This window comes from Pseudorca crassidens, chromosome 11, assembly GCF_039906515.1.
Source record: "Pseudorca crassidens isolate mPseCra1 chromosome 11, mPseCra1.hap1, whole genome shotgun sequence".
Taxonomy (NCBI): Eukaryota; Metazoa; Chordata; class Mammalia; order Artiodactyla; family Delphinidae; genus Pseudorca; species Pseudorca crassidens.
In genome coordinates, this window is record NC_090306.1 from 6,459,946 (window position 1) to 6,474,312 (window position 14,367).

At 54.2% G+C, this 14,367-nt stretch overlaps 2 protein-coding genes across 2 annotated transcripts; one reads left to right on the plus strand and one right to left on the minus strand.

Moving 5' to 3' along the window:
* Positions 1-582: 582 nt before the first annotated feature.
* TPI1 (triosephosphate isomerase 1) lies at positions 583-4,154 on the plus strand. The gene is made up of 7 exons (XM_067695597.1): positions 583-744; positions 1,866-1,989; positions 2,093-2,177; positions 2,252-2,384; positions 2,670-2,755; positions 3,334-3,421; positions 3,552-4,154. The coding sequence occupies exons 1-7, from the start codon at positions 630-632 to the stop codon at positions 3,665-3,667; spliced, it is 747 nt and encodes a 248-aa protein (XP_067551698.1). The 5' UTR covers positions 583-629; the 3' UTR covers positions 3,668-4,154.
* A 135-nt stretch (positions 4,155-4,289) lies between these two features.
* Positions 4,290-6,954, minus strand: SPSB2 (splA/ryanodine receptor domain and SOCS box containing 2). Its single transcript, XM_067695596.1, is given in 4 exon segments — positions 4,290-4,650; positions 5,592-5,999; positions 6,002-6,341; positions 6,503-6,954. Coding segments are annotated over 3 exon segments (792 nt in total). The 5' UTR covers positions 6,258-6,341; positions 6,503-6,954; the 3' UTR covers positions 4,290-4,522.
* Positions 6,955-14,367: the final 7,413 nt, after the last annotated feature.

Sequence of the window (14,367 nt, forward strand, 5' to 3'; positions counted from 1 at the left end):
ACTGCCTCTTTCTTAGCTGCACCGTCTCCACCCAACGTGGGCCGTCCCTCGACTTCTGAACCCTGTTACTTGCCCAGTTTCTGTTGGGCTGGGCTCGCCCTGGTAGGTCAAACGTGCCTGCTCAGCAGTCAGGGATGTGGCCGCTCCGATGGGGGAAGGGGGTTCATTTTCCCAGAGTTGGGAGAGATGCCCCTCAGGGCTCTGAGGCCAAGCCTGGGAGTGGAGTGGCCGGGCCTGCAGCCAGCGCCCCCCTCGGGATCCCTCTGGCCCTCTGGGGGGCTGCAGTCGTGAAGCGGGGGCTCCCCGGAGTGCCTGCCGGGCGCACAGTTCTCGCCTTCTCCCCAAAGTCTGGCAATTGCGGCTGAAGCGACTGTGAGCCCCCGACAGCCCAGGAACGTTGCTACAAAAGCGGTGATAACGTCAGAACCTCGCAACGTGGGCGGCGGGCGGGGCCGGGGGCAGGGCCTCCGCGGGCTGGGGGCGGGGCCTGGGGCAGGGCTTCCTCGGGCCGGGCCAGTCATGGCAGAGGACGCGGTGGGGCGGAGTTCTGCCTCTCCGCGCTCTATATAAGCGGCCAGTGGAAGCGGCTGCGCGCTGCTCGTGACCTTCAGGGTGCCGGATTCAGCGCAATGGCGCCCTCCAGGAAGTTCTTCGTGGGGGGGAACTGGAAGATGAACGGGCGGAAGAACAATCTGGGGGAGCTCATCAACACTCTGAACGCGGCCAAGGTGCCGGCCGACACCGGTGAGCCTTGGCCAGGGAGGGCCGGGGTGGGAGGGCCGGCGTGGCGGCGCCCTCTCCAGAGTTCTCTTAGCCGGCGTCCGCGTGGTCGTGCACGGCTGGGGACCAGGGCTGTCGGGGTCCGGGCCTTGGCCCCGCGGCCGCAGGACCCGGGGTGTGTCGACGCGGAAAGGCGGGGCCGCATCTCACGGTGCCCTCCGACTGTGGGTCGTCGGGAGGATGGTTGCCCCGGGGCGCGGACGGGGGCTGCACCCGCCGAGAGCGGGGGATGGAAGCGGAGCCCAGCCCCTGCGGGCGATCGGGAGAGGCCGGCGGCAGCCCGGTAGGAGACTGAGTACGGGCTTAAGCTGCCCCCTAGGCGCGGGCTTCGTGCGCCGCCGCACGTAGCCCGAGACTCCTCCCCGCGCCTTGCCTGGGCGGCCGAGTGGCTTTGGCCTCCTGAGCTACCGCTCTGACCCTTTCCCCTCGGCGGCCTGCATGACTCCTGCCTTCCGCGGAAGGGGCTGAGCCATTTGGGAGTGAAGAGCGATCCTACCGCTTTCTCCAGCCTGGAAACGGGAAAGCGCAAGGCCTCTATGAGCCAGTCGACTCGCTGCCACCCTCGGCAGAGTGCAGTCCTCAGCCCTGCCCCTCCCACGCACCTAAGGCACAGAACCCCGGGTCTTATCAAGAGGCATCCCCTTCTGGTTTATTACCCCCAAAGACGCCAGTACAAACCCCAGGAGTTGGCCCCTTCTGCTTTTGCTAAAAACCCTTGCCTGGCCCGGTTCCGAAAGTGGGGATGGGCTATTTTAGAAGGGAGGCGGGGTCGGCCCTCAGAGAATGCTGAGTCTAGGAGGTGCCCAGGCCCAGAATAGCCTGGGGAAATCGGAGCCACAGCTGTTAAAAGAGCAGAGGGCAGGGCAAGGGCCATCGCCTCTCAGGGGTACCTGGAAGGCTCAAAGAGTTGGGTCCAGGCCCAGCCTGAGCTGCAGAGTGGACAGAGATTATCGTGCTGGTGTGAAAAAGGGCAAAAGCAGAACTAAGAAAGTGGTGAAGGCTAGGGGGCTCCCGAGCACTGGATGGGGTCTGGGGAATGAAGGCTTCCTGTGACCTCATCCCCTCTGTCACCATCTTATCCTCAGAGGTGGTTTGCGCACCCCCCACCGCCTACATTGACTTCGCCCGGCAGAAGCTAGATCACAAGATTGCAGTGGCTGCGCAGAACTGCTACAAAGTGGCTAACGGGGCCTTTACGGGGGAGATCAGGTGACATGTGGGTGGGTGGTGGACGCAGCCCTCATTATTCTCATGAAGGGGAAAGCGACAGGGTGGGCTCCCTGCTGAACCGTGGCTTGTTCTCTTCCTTTAGCCCTGGCATGATCAAAGACTGTGGAGCCACGTGGGTGGTCCTGGGGCACTCGGAGAGAAGGCACGTCTTTGGGGAGTCAGATGAGGTTAGTAACCAGGAGAGGAGATAAGAGATGGCTTATCCCAAGACAGGTGTCTCACCAAGTCTGTTCCTCAACAGCTGATTGGGCAGAAGGTGGCTCACGCCCTGGCAGAGGGACTTGGAGTAATCGCCTGCATTGGGGAGAAGCTAGATGAGAGGGAAGCTGGCATCACTGAGAAGGTCGTTTTCGAACAAACCAAGGTCATCGCAGGTATCTGGAGAAAGGGACCTTTGAGCCTAGCCAGGGCTACGGAGGCTCAGAGGGTGGGGTCATATGCCCTGCAGCCTGACTTAATCCCCACGCTGATGCAGGAAATGGGAGGGTGAGAACCCTTGTATCCTTATCGCTTCTGCTCCTGCCCCGATGGTATAGATGCCACTTGGAGTTCCTTTAACGGCCGCCAGGGGTCAGTAGGCCACCGTCACTCATTCCCTGGGGAAACAGCTGGCTATCTCCTTCCTGTTCACCCTTCCACCTGTGATCTCTGTCCCACAGATAATGTGAAGGACTGGGGCAAGGTTGTCCTGGCCTATGAGCCTGTGTGGGCCATTGGTACTGGCAAGACTGCGACACCTCAACAGGTAACCAAGCCCAGGAGCCCTACCCTCATCTCCCCTGCCTTGGTAGAACTGGACAGTCACAGAGACCACCCGGGCCAACCCCTCATTTAAAAGACAGGAGAGGGGAGGGGGAAGGGTAAGCTGGGACGAAGTGAGAGAGTGGCATGGACTTATATATACTACCAAATGTAAAATCGATAGCTAGTGGGAAGCAGCTGCACAGCACAAGGAGATCAGCTCCATGCTTTGTGACCACCAAGAGGGGTGGGATAGGGAGGGAGACGCAAGAGGGAAGAGATATGGGGATATATGTATACGTATAGCTGATTCACTTTGTTATAAACCAGAAACCAACACACCGTTGTAAAGCAATTATACTCCAATAAAGGTATTAATAAAAAATAAATAAAAATAAAAGACAGGAGAAAAGAGAGTGACATGTCAAAGGACATCCATTCCAGGACCTGGGTGGGATCGAAGCCCCGGTGTTCTATCTCAGATCCCGGGGTTCTTGTCCCAAAACCACACTGCCTGTCTCCAGTGGTGCCCACGTTTTTTGCCCCTTTGAGTGAAAGTCTTAGTCTAGCTTCTTGTTCTAGGCCCAGGAAGTACACGAAAAGCTCCGGGGATGGCTTAAGTCCAACATCTCTGATGCAGTGGCTCAGAGCACCCGCATAATTTATGGGGGTAAGTGGGTTTGGTTCCAGCCGGAGGTGGAGTGGGCTGAGAACCCGACTGAGTCCTTCTTCGACGTGGAGGTAGGGCTGGAGTACCCCCTCCCATCCCTGACCTCTCCCCCTCTCTTCTCCCTTCCCAGGTTCTGTGACTGGGGCAACCTGCAAGGAGCTGGCAAGCCAGCCTGACGTGGATGGCTTCCTTGTGGGGGGCGCTTCCCTCAAGCCTGAATTCGTGGATATCATCAATGCCAAATAATAAGCCCTGCCCGTCTCTGCTACCCTTCCTGCTGAGACAGGGACTAGGTAGCTCAGAAGCCCAGTAACTGTACTGCCCACCCCCCCCCAACCTTCACACATGCTTCTGATGGTGTCACCTGCTGCCTCTTGTGGCCTAATCCAAAATGTACCTCTTCCTTTGCCGTTTACACCCTACCCTGTAATGGTTGGGACCAGGCCACTCCCGCTTCCACTTACAGTATCAGTTGGAACTCAACCTGTCACCAAGGTGGCTTTAGCTTGGCTGAGAGGTGGGAGGGGTGTTTGCTTATGGGTCCCCTCAGTCCCCAGTGAAGGCAGGAGCAAGAACCCATCCTGTCCCATCTCACACCATGAGGTCAGGGGCTGAGAGAAAGTCCTGTCCTCTGCTGAGGCCGGGCTGCTGCCCCCTCCCACGGTGCCGATGCCTGTGTGTGTTGTTTCTGTGAGCAGTCCCACGTGTGCGGGAAATAAACACCTGGCACTAAGCCTTGGGGTGTGTCCTTCTTCACTGAACTTGTCCAGATCATCTTTTTCCCTTTTGAGGCAGCCACGGGACCCTTGTGCAAAAAAAAAAAAAAAAGAAAGAAAAAAACCCACAAACAGGTTTCTACAGCAGCACATCTCTTCCAACTTTTACTTGCAGAAATGTCTTGTGTACCAGGCTGCCCCAGCCTTGAGTAACAGCTCCCTCCCTTCCACCCTCTGGGTGGCCCTGGGGCTGTGGTGCTCCCCAGAGCTTGGGGTGGGGTGGGACCCAGCCTCACCGGCTTCAGGCAGCTGGTCTAGGCCAGCAGTGCTGCCTCCCCCAGAGGGGTGGGTCAAGGCCCCAGCGCAATCTGTGGTATCACAGGGGTCACCGGTAGAGCAGGTAGCGCTTCATGGCGGGGGGCAAGGGCAGAGCAGAAACGTGGCCTAGCCGCGTATCCCCCAGGGCGTGGCGCACACACAGGCGGCTCAGGTGCAGAAGGGAGTGTGGCTCAGCTGGGAGAGAGAATGAGGGAAAGTAAGTACAGGTGCAGGCACCAGCCAGACATCATCAAACCACGGGGTCCTGCCCAGAGTCCCTTCCGTTTTCCTGCTGCAAGTCTGCTCCCACCTCGGTTCAGGGGAGGTCTAAGGTGCTCTGAAGTTCTGCATCTGCTCTTGTGGTGGACGCATCATGGATCTCACACGTCCCCGGTCGGAGTTGGGGTGAAGCTCTAAATAAGGCCCTCTAAGCAACAGGCCGAGGCGGCTGTGACCGTGGAGCTGGCCCAGGCTTTGAATCCAGAGAGGCCCCAGAGCTGGGGCTGAGGAGGTGAAAGGAAGGGTGGCCCTCCTCCACTCTACCACAGCTCCCATGGGCTACAGGGGAGAGGCGGCCACCCTCTGCTGCAGACTCGGCAACTGCAGAACAGTTAAGTCCACTCAGCCCCAAGGCCCTGCCTCCTTCACTGCTCTTCCAGGTGCCTGGACCTCAACGGCTCCTTCCTGGGGTTTGACTGAGGAAGGAAGTAGGTATGTGTCAGAGTCAGAGCCCAGTGAGTCGGGTACACACTCCGGGCGCCTGGCACCACCAGCCCTCTTCCTCTGGGACTTGTACACCTAGTCCAGGACAAATCTAACCCTTTGCACCTCTGGCTCCAGGGGCTGATCTCTCCTGTGAAGCCCTAATCCCCACAGTGCTTCACTTCATTCTGAGGGTTCACCTCTCACTAGCAAGTTGCTTTCCCAAGGCTTACTTTTACCTCTATGGCTGTTAGGAAGATTGAGTTAGGTAACAGCTGTGAAGACTCTTAGCCATTCCTGGCACTGAATAGAGGTAGGAGACGGGTCAGATGAAGGCCAGTTCCCTCTGCTCTTGTAAGGCGTTGACCTTCCATCCCCAAACCACAGACCCCAGTGACAGAACTTACTCTCCCCACACGTGCCCCAGGCCTCACCTCTCCTTTCGCCCAGGTAGCTGATGCGGACCTGGCACTGGCCCCAGACAGCGCTTACTGCTGGATAAAGGGTCCTGCCCTTCAGTCCGCGGAAGGCCGGCCCCAAGTAGGTGCCCCCAATAGCGTAGCCCAGAGTTCCCTCCTCCATATCCAGAACCACCAGCAGCCTCTCCGGCACCTCCAGCTGCTCACCCTGACGTCCGGCTGGATACCGGGGGACCTCGGGCCCCTTGCTCTGATGGTACAGCTTCCCACGCCCAAGGTCCCAGCCCCACGACTCGCTGTTGCTGCCCAGCAGCGCCGCATAGTGGTCAGCCTGCAGCGGCGCGAGGGCCGTGGCCACGCCCACCACAGCGTGGGTGCCCCTCTGCTCCCGGGGCCAGCTGATCTCCCAGGCGTGCAAGCCCTCGAGTAGCCCCTCTTACCCCGGGCCCCATCAGTGCTCTGGGCCACGGGCCGCCGTTCAAAGCACAACCCCCCTTCCGTGACCTCGATGTTCTCTGAGCAGTCCTTGGGGTTCCAGCCGTGGCGCCGTTGGGCCCCCAGGTCAGGAGGGGGAGCCGAGAGCAGCTCCTCCAAGCCCTCGGGACAAGACAGGTCAGGGTACAGGGCCTGCGGGGTGTGGGTGTTGCTGCCGCCGCCCCCTGCCGAGGCTGTCTGGCCCATGGAGGTGAGGAGCTGGAGAACTCCCCTAAAGAGGCTTGCTGGGGCGTCTCTCTTCTGAAAGTCGAGCTCTCGGTCGGGATCGACCTAGAGAGGAGTTGGGAGAGAAGAGTGTGTGAAGCGAGGGATCCTGCAGGGGACCCCTCACCCAGGCGCCCCATCCTTTCCCCAGGTTTGCTCACCGCCCCGCTCCTCCCTCTTTGCTCCCCCAAAGCTCCCAGGCCCATCATTACCTTGCCCTCACCCACCTGTCCCGGGCTCTCGAGACTCGCGAGTTCGCCGCCTTTCGGCCTGTCGAGGGACCTTCCCCCTCGCGCGCCCCGCACCCCTATCACCGCCCTCGAACCTCGCAGGGCTTCCCGTGCCGGGAGGTCGCCGGCCCTCCGGAGCAGCGCAGCCTAAAGTGGCCGAAGCGCGCCGGGCGCAGCGCGCCGGCCTCTTCCGCCGCCAGCACCTCCCCCAGGCCTCGTCCCGCCCCACGGCCCCGCCCCCACGGCCCCTCCGGGCGGTTAACTCTCTTGTCACCATCTCAGGTCGCGCCCCGCCCCGAGACCGCGCCCCCGCGGGGCCCCTCGCGGGGCGGTTAACACTCGGCTCCGGCCTAGGCCGCTGGGGGCACGTAGCGCGTAGAGCCCATTCCCGGGCGGTAAACGTCTGGTCACAGTCCCAGGCCGCTCCTCGCCCCGAGGCCCCGCCCCCGCGAGGAGGCGGGCCGGGCGCTTAAATCTTACCCGGCTGCGATGGAGTCCGCCCCTGGCCGCCCAAGCTCGGAGTTAACCCTTTCATGTTATCATCGCTTTGGAGGTCTGTTCTCCACCGTCAAGAACTTTGAGCTTCCTGGGCCAGCAGCTCCTGAGCCCCTAGGGATATGGGACAGGAGGTCAAGGAAGGGCTTCCATTGTGGTGACATCTATTTCCGAGTCCTGGTGATTCTGGGTCACTGTCACTGGGCTGATCTTTTTCTGACCCGGGTTGTGAGTCAGCCTGCTCTGTGCCTGAGGTTCTGAACTCTTGAGTTTCTGGCTCTGAACGGTAGGCGTCATGGGTCTGCGTGCTGTTCTAGCCTTCCTCCTACCCGACAATCCATTCCTGAGCTGTCAGCCTCATCTGGTAGAGTGTGTGGATAAGACCTTGGTTGTGAGTGCAGCTATACCACTAATTAGTTCTCTGACATTGGAGAGGTTGCCAGACTTCTCTAAACCTGTTTTCTCTTACGTAAAATGGGAATAACGATGGTACTTACCTCACAGGGTTGTTATGGAGTTGAGGTAATCCAGGTGAAGCACTTAGCACAGAGTCTGCTGGATAGTTTGTACTCACTAAGCATAGCTGTTCCTGTTTCCTTAACATTTACTTAGTGCCCACTTCATGGAGAGGCAATCTACTATTAGTGGTAAATGATGCCAGCTGTGGAGCCAGGCTGACTGGGTGTGAACACCTGAAGGCCCGTATGCGGGGGACCTTGGGTAAATTTCTTAACCTCCTCATGCCTGTTTCTCCCTCTGTAAAATGGAGATACTATTGGTATCTACTGCATAGGCTCTAGTGAGGATTCAGTGAGGTTATATACATGTAAAGCACTTAGTTTCTGGTTCAAATGTAATCATTTGTGCTGAGCACTGAGGATTAAGCAGGGAATCTTCAAGGAAGTTACAAGGACATTTATGAAACAGTTTATCGTGCGGCAGATAAAATTCTGGATATCCAGAAAGTACTATAGGAGTAAAAAGGATGGGACTCCTAACCAGAGATCAAGCAGTTCAGAAAGGAAAGTGTCCTGGAGGAGATGACACTGGGCTGAATCTTTTTTTTTCTTTAGTATTTATTTTTTATTTATTTAGGCTGCCTGGGGTCTTAGTTGTGGCACACTGGATCTTAGTTGCGGCATGTGGACTTCTTAGTTGCGGCATGCATGCGGGATCTAGTTCCCCCACCAGGGATCGAACCTAGGCCCCCTGTATTGGGAGCACGAAGTCTTACCCACTGGACCACCAGGAAAGTCCCTGTGCTGAATCTTTAAGAATGACAAGGAATTTGCCTGAGAGGTGGTTCTGCAGGACTGGAGGTTGGATTAGAGTTGCTGCATGAATAAGACATTCAGACTGAGAGGTCAACATGAAAATAAAACAGAAGCGATAGCTGGGTTTGGGGAAGTTGGACGATTTCAGGATTGCTGCAGCATGAGACGCAAGCCTAGGGAAGTCGGTGTGAGATCAGGAGGGCTTGCAGGCCAAGTTAAGAATGCAAATGTTACCCTGTAGGACAGATGGGTAATGGGGGAGCCACGTAGGAGAGAGGCGGGAGAGGAACATGGTTAGAAACTTCTTTTAGAAAAAGCATCCCGGCAGCAGTGGAGCGGCCCAGGTGACAAGTGGTGAGAGCCTAAAATAGGGCAGTCAAAATAAGGATGAAAAGAATTCAAGAAACACTGATGAAACTGCAAGACCTGGTGACTGATTAGATGCTGAGGCCAGGGAAAGGAGAAAGGGACGTTTTCTGGACTGGAAGACTATTTTGGAAGGTGGTGCCACGAGAAGACGGAGATGACAGAAAGAGGAGCCGATGGGGGCAGGGGCAGGAGGGTGGGAGAGAGAGATGGTGAGTTCACTTTAGGACGTGTTCTTGAGGTGCCTGAGCAACAACCCAATGGAACCATCCAGAACACGTTGACAGTGGCAGGTCTGGAAAAGAAAAAGAAAATGGCGGGACTGGACGGGCAGTGAGAGGCCTGGACTGGAGATATAAATTTGGGAGGTGTATCAGCCTTTAGCCAGGAGCTGAACTATGAGAACAAGAGGAGCCCTGGAGAGAATGTGTAGAGTGAGGAGAGGGTCAAGGAGGACACAGCACAGCAGACAATTCAGGTTGGATTACCTACATGATTTTTGGGGTCATCGGCAATTTTACTGAGAGAGTGCGTGTGGGCTGTGGAAAGTGGGTGTCCAGGCTGAAGGTGCTGAACAGGTACCTCCTGTGTGTCAGGCACTGTGCTACACGCTTCACATTTTGAGGGGATAGAGAGTCGGCAGAGGTAAGGTGACAGATTTGTCTCAGAGTTAAAATTACCCTTGAAAATACCTTACTTACCCCATCTATTAGGTACAGCATACGTTAGTTTCAGGTCAAATACAATACATGGCAGTACACATATAATGATGTACAGAATAACATTTTACATTGTTTTAATTAAAGGGAAAGAAGAAAGCATATTAACAAGAAGGATGTGGGGACTTCCCTGGCAGTCCAGCGGTTAAGACGCCACGCTTCCACTGCAGGGGGCATGAGTTCAATCCCTGATCCAGGAACTAAGGTTCCACGTGCTGCAAGGTGTGGCAAAAAAAAAAAAAAAAAGAACCTGAACACTTGTCATCCACCCAACCTGGATATTCCTGCCAGTGTGACAACAAAAATAAAGACATCATGTCTTGGGGGTCAGATACCAAGCTTAATCCACGGCCAGCTCCAGTTCAGCTTGAGAAGTTGCAGCTGCTCAGCTGCTGGTGGTTTAAAACGTTTCTTCACCAATTGTTGCCACCGAATCTTGGACTGCTCAAACATTTGTTGGTAATAGCTCAGATGTTCCACAATGCTACGAGTAATTTTAACTTTCACATCCATGTTGTTGCATGAAAAGGTAGCTCATTACTTCCATCATTTTACAGTATTCCGTTGTATGGATATACCACAGTTTACCTATTCTACTGTTGATGGACATGTGAGTTGTTTCCATTTTCAGCTATTATAGAGAAAGCTACTATGTACAGTATTGCAGATTCTTTTGATGGACCTAGGCACTCATTTTTGTTGGGTGCGTACTTACTGTGCAGAATTGCCGGGTTACAAGGAATTACAATGCATAGATTTAACCAAATGTAATTTTCAGGTTTCTCTCCATGGAGGGATTTTATTCAGAAATTAAATCATTCAGGTATTTACAGCATGGAACACTTCAACAAGTTTATGAAGATTTGAACTGTTCTTCTCTTCCTGTTCTTCCTATCTTTATCTTCTGGGGATGATTTTATCAGTTCCTCAGCTTTTTATTAGTGTTTCTCTGTGGCTCTCAAGTTCTTTCATTTCTTCCACAAAGCCATAATGATCCACTTGTTAGGCCAAACAGTGAGTTTCACTTCTTTGTCAATAGAAAACCCTTACAGGACTTCCCTTGTGGCGCAGTGGTTAGGAATCCGCCTGCTAATGCAGGGAACACGGGTTCGAGCCCTGGACCGGGAAGACTCCACATGCCGCGGAGCAACTAAGCCCGTGCGCCACAACTACTGAAGCCCGCGCGCCGAGAGCCCGTACTCCGCAACGAGAAGGCACAGCAATGAGAAGCCCGTGCACCACAACAAACAGTAGCCCCCTCTCACCGCAACTAGAGAAAGCCTGCACGCAGCAACGAAGACCCAATGCAGCCAAAAATAAATAAATAAATGTATTTTAAAAAATTAAAGAAAACCCTTAAAATACTAAACACATTCTTCCCAACAAGCAAGGACTGTTTGAGGCTTGGTTGTTTCCATGCCTGCTTAATATAAAGATGCAACTGGCAATACTGGAGCACTTTCAACTCTTCCAACTCATGACCACGTTAAGATCAGGGTTAGCATTCAATTGGCTCTGGGAGTCAAGGAGGAATCTCAGCCTCATGCATGTGCCTTTGAAACAGCAACTCATGCTTAATCAGCAGAATGAAGGATAGGGGTGACGTTAGAGAGAAGACGACTTCAAAGCCTTTATGAGCACACTCATAAAGTGTGTGGTACCTCAGAGTGGTACTGCCGCCCGTGAGCAGCAATAAAGCCAAGGCTTTTCTCTCTGAGATCTTACTTGGCTTCTAGAATGTAAACTGCAAAACAGAATCAGGCAAAGTGCTGCAGCCACCCAGGACTTTGCATTTGATTGCTAGAGTACAGCAAAAAACAAAGAAACAAAAAAACAAATGGGGGCGGTGGGGGCACTGGGATTTGTACCTCTGTAGAACTCTCTGGCTTTATTAAACAGAGTGCTACACTGCCACCAGGACAGAAGAGAGAGGTGGTCACAAGGTCATTAGTTGCTATCAAACCAGGGCCTTGTGTTTCTAGTTTGGAACTTTAATGGCAATTGGGCATTTCCCCATCAGAAGATACCAGCCTCATTATATTCTGGAAGCTAGCCCTTTGCCTAATACTTCTGTTTAGTAGCTCTGGGTGGCTTTTGCTTCCTGTTCCTCCACTGATACAGCCTCAACAGTTTGAACGTTTTTGGTTTTTAAAACTGTTACGCCATCCTTGGCTGGTTTTGAAATCCTTCCATCCCAAGGCTGTCTTCTCTGGCAGGAGGTGTGAACTGTGACTTGAGACCAAGAGCTTTTCTTTTTCTTTTTCTGCCATGTATGGCCATTGTGAGGCACATACTTCTGCTTCATTTCTTCCAGGAATAAGTTTAGTGCTTTTAAAGATTTATCACGTGTACTTTGCTGTCACTTTAACAGTTACAGAACTTGATGACCTGGCTTCACGAAATCTGTTGAATCTTGACTGCACATGTGATTTTTTTAAAAATAAAATTTATTTATTTATGGCTGCTGCACGCCGGCTTTCTCTGGAAGCGGCGAGGGGGCTACTCTTCGCTGTGGTGCGCGGTTATCTGACTGCGGTGGCTTCTCTTGTTGCGTAGCACGGGCTCTAGGTACGCAGGCTTCAGTAGTTGTGGCGCACAGGCTTAGTTTCTCCGCCCAGGAAGATGTGGGATCTACCTGGACCAGGGCTTGAAACCGTGTCCCCAGCATTGGCAGGTGGATTCTTAACCAGTGAGCCACCAGAGAAGACCCACATGTAATTTCTTGAGATCGTACTCATGTGCCACGTTGGAGATGGACACACTGCCCCTCCTTAAGTAAGCTCATTTTTCTTCCAGCATGGGAAGGGGTATCTGTTTCTTTGGCTGGGCGCCAGATGAAATGGTTAGACTGCCTTCAGGTGGGTCGTGTTATGCGGAAAAGAGGCATCTTAAAACACTGGAATCTAGCTTAAAAAGGAAAACACTAGAACCCAGTCAGCCTCCCAAGAAACACACGAGAGGCTGAGAACCGGCTGAGAGCACAGAATCCAGTCTCCCGCCTCCTCCCGCTCGCGTGGAATGGTGGCTGGAGACCTTCCGCCCTATTTAATCTGAGAATGGTTGCGCTCACGTTAAGGGTGCCTATGATGAAACCCCACCACATCTCATTTAATCCCCACAACGAAGACGGCCCAATGTTTACAGATTCACAAAGCGAGGCTCCGAAGGGTTAAACGACTTCCCTGTGACTAGAGCTGGCAAACGGCAGCAACGGGGCTCAAAAATTGAGTAGCCACTGCGCCAAATCCCCAGGCGGGGACGAAATGGCGACTGCAGGAAACGCGCCCTAAAGCAGACGTGACACCGGCGTTACCGCCCGGGCGCCGGCTACGTAACCGCGGCGCAGCGGGAGGCGGGACATGCTGACTCCCCGCGGGGGCGGTCACGTGCGCGGTTACGTGCGCAGGCGCGGCAGGCGGGCCGCCCGAGTGGCTCGCGCGCCTCCCAGCGGCCGCAGCGGTGACGCGATCTCCGCCCCGCCCCGCCCCGCCAGCCCCGCCCGCCGCAGAGGGCCGCCTGGGGCCTGCAAGCTCCCGCCCCCGCCCACTCCTTCCGGCGCTGGCGTTTGCGTCTAGAACATTCTGCGCCGGAACAAAGGTCCCAGGGCGGAAGTGAGGGCTGCTGAGGGGCGGCTGTAGCTTCGGGTTCCACGGGAGAGTAGAAGGAACTAGTGCTTCAGCAGATCTGCTAATAGAGGCTGATGGAGTTTATCTACGTTTAAAGGGCTTCCTTCCTCCATCACTCAAAAAACCGTCCTTACTTCCCCATCTCTCTCCTTTTCCCACGGTCAGTGTAGTTCTGTCTAGGGACCCTCCACAGGAGACAGTATTTGTGTTCACCTGGGAGGAGAGCGAGGCCGGAAGTAGGAGACACCCAGGTTATTCTAGAAACTTCAGGGGAAAGGAGCAGGCCTACAAAACCCACTCCCTCTTAAACTCTGCCAGCCTAGATCCATCAGTCATCAAAAGTCTTACTTGCCAAATCGAATCCCCCTTTGTTTATCATTGCCAGTTTTTAAAAGACTGACTTAACTTTTTCTAGTTTTTCTCCACCTTTATATCCTTCAGGGCCTTCATTTCCTTCTAGTGAATCCTAAGTGGGGCTAGCTCCCTGGCTTGTCCTTTGTTCACTCATTAGTGATTCACAAAGTGGAGGGAGGAGCTAAAGGCATTTCATCTGTACAGCAAATCCAAATTGAGGGCAAGAAGTTCTTAATTACTTTTAAAAATCACATTTAATACTGATTCTGCAAGTATTTATTGAGCACTTACTATGTGGCATGCACTGGGCCTGGGCGGTAGGGATGCAGAGCAAAACTGAAAGTCTGTTGGAGTTAGAAGAATCTGACATAGAAGTACTTGATGACATTTGGAAAGGAACAAACTCGATCCACAAATTCAGGTATAAAGACAAATTGTGTTTGCTGCCATCAAGGAAAAACAGGGCCCGGTAAGAGGGAATCCTAATTTAGATTATGCTTAAGAATGGCATTTCTGGACTTCTCTGGTGGCGCAGTGGTTAAGAATCCACCTGCCAATGCAGGGGACACAGGTTCGAGCCCTGGTCCAGGAAGATCCCACATGCCGTGGAGCAACTAAGCCTGTGCGCCACAACTACTGAGCCTGCACTCTAGAGCCGTCGAGCCACAACTGTTGAGTCCGCGAGCCACAACTACTGGAGCCTGCGCGCCTAGAACCCGTGTTCTGCAACAAGAGAAGCCATCGCAATGAGAAGCCCGTGCACCGCAACAAAGAGTAGCGCCCTCTCGCCGCAACTAGAGAAAGCCCGCACACAGCAACGAAGACCCAACGCAGCCAAAAGTAAATAAATAAAATAAGTAAGTTAATTAAAGAAAAAGAAAAGAAGAATGGCCTTTCTGAGAAGGCCTAGAAGACCTCAGGACGTAACCGAGCAGGACCCTATGGGCCTTCCTGGGACAGACCCCGCCCACATAGCCTCTGTTTTATAGCTCCTCTCCAAAGTACCTAGATGATAGTATCTGATGCGC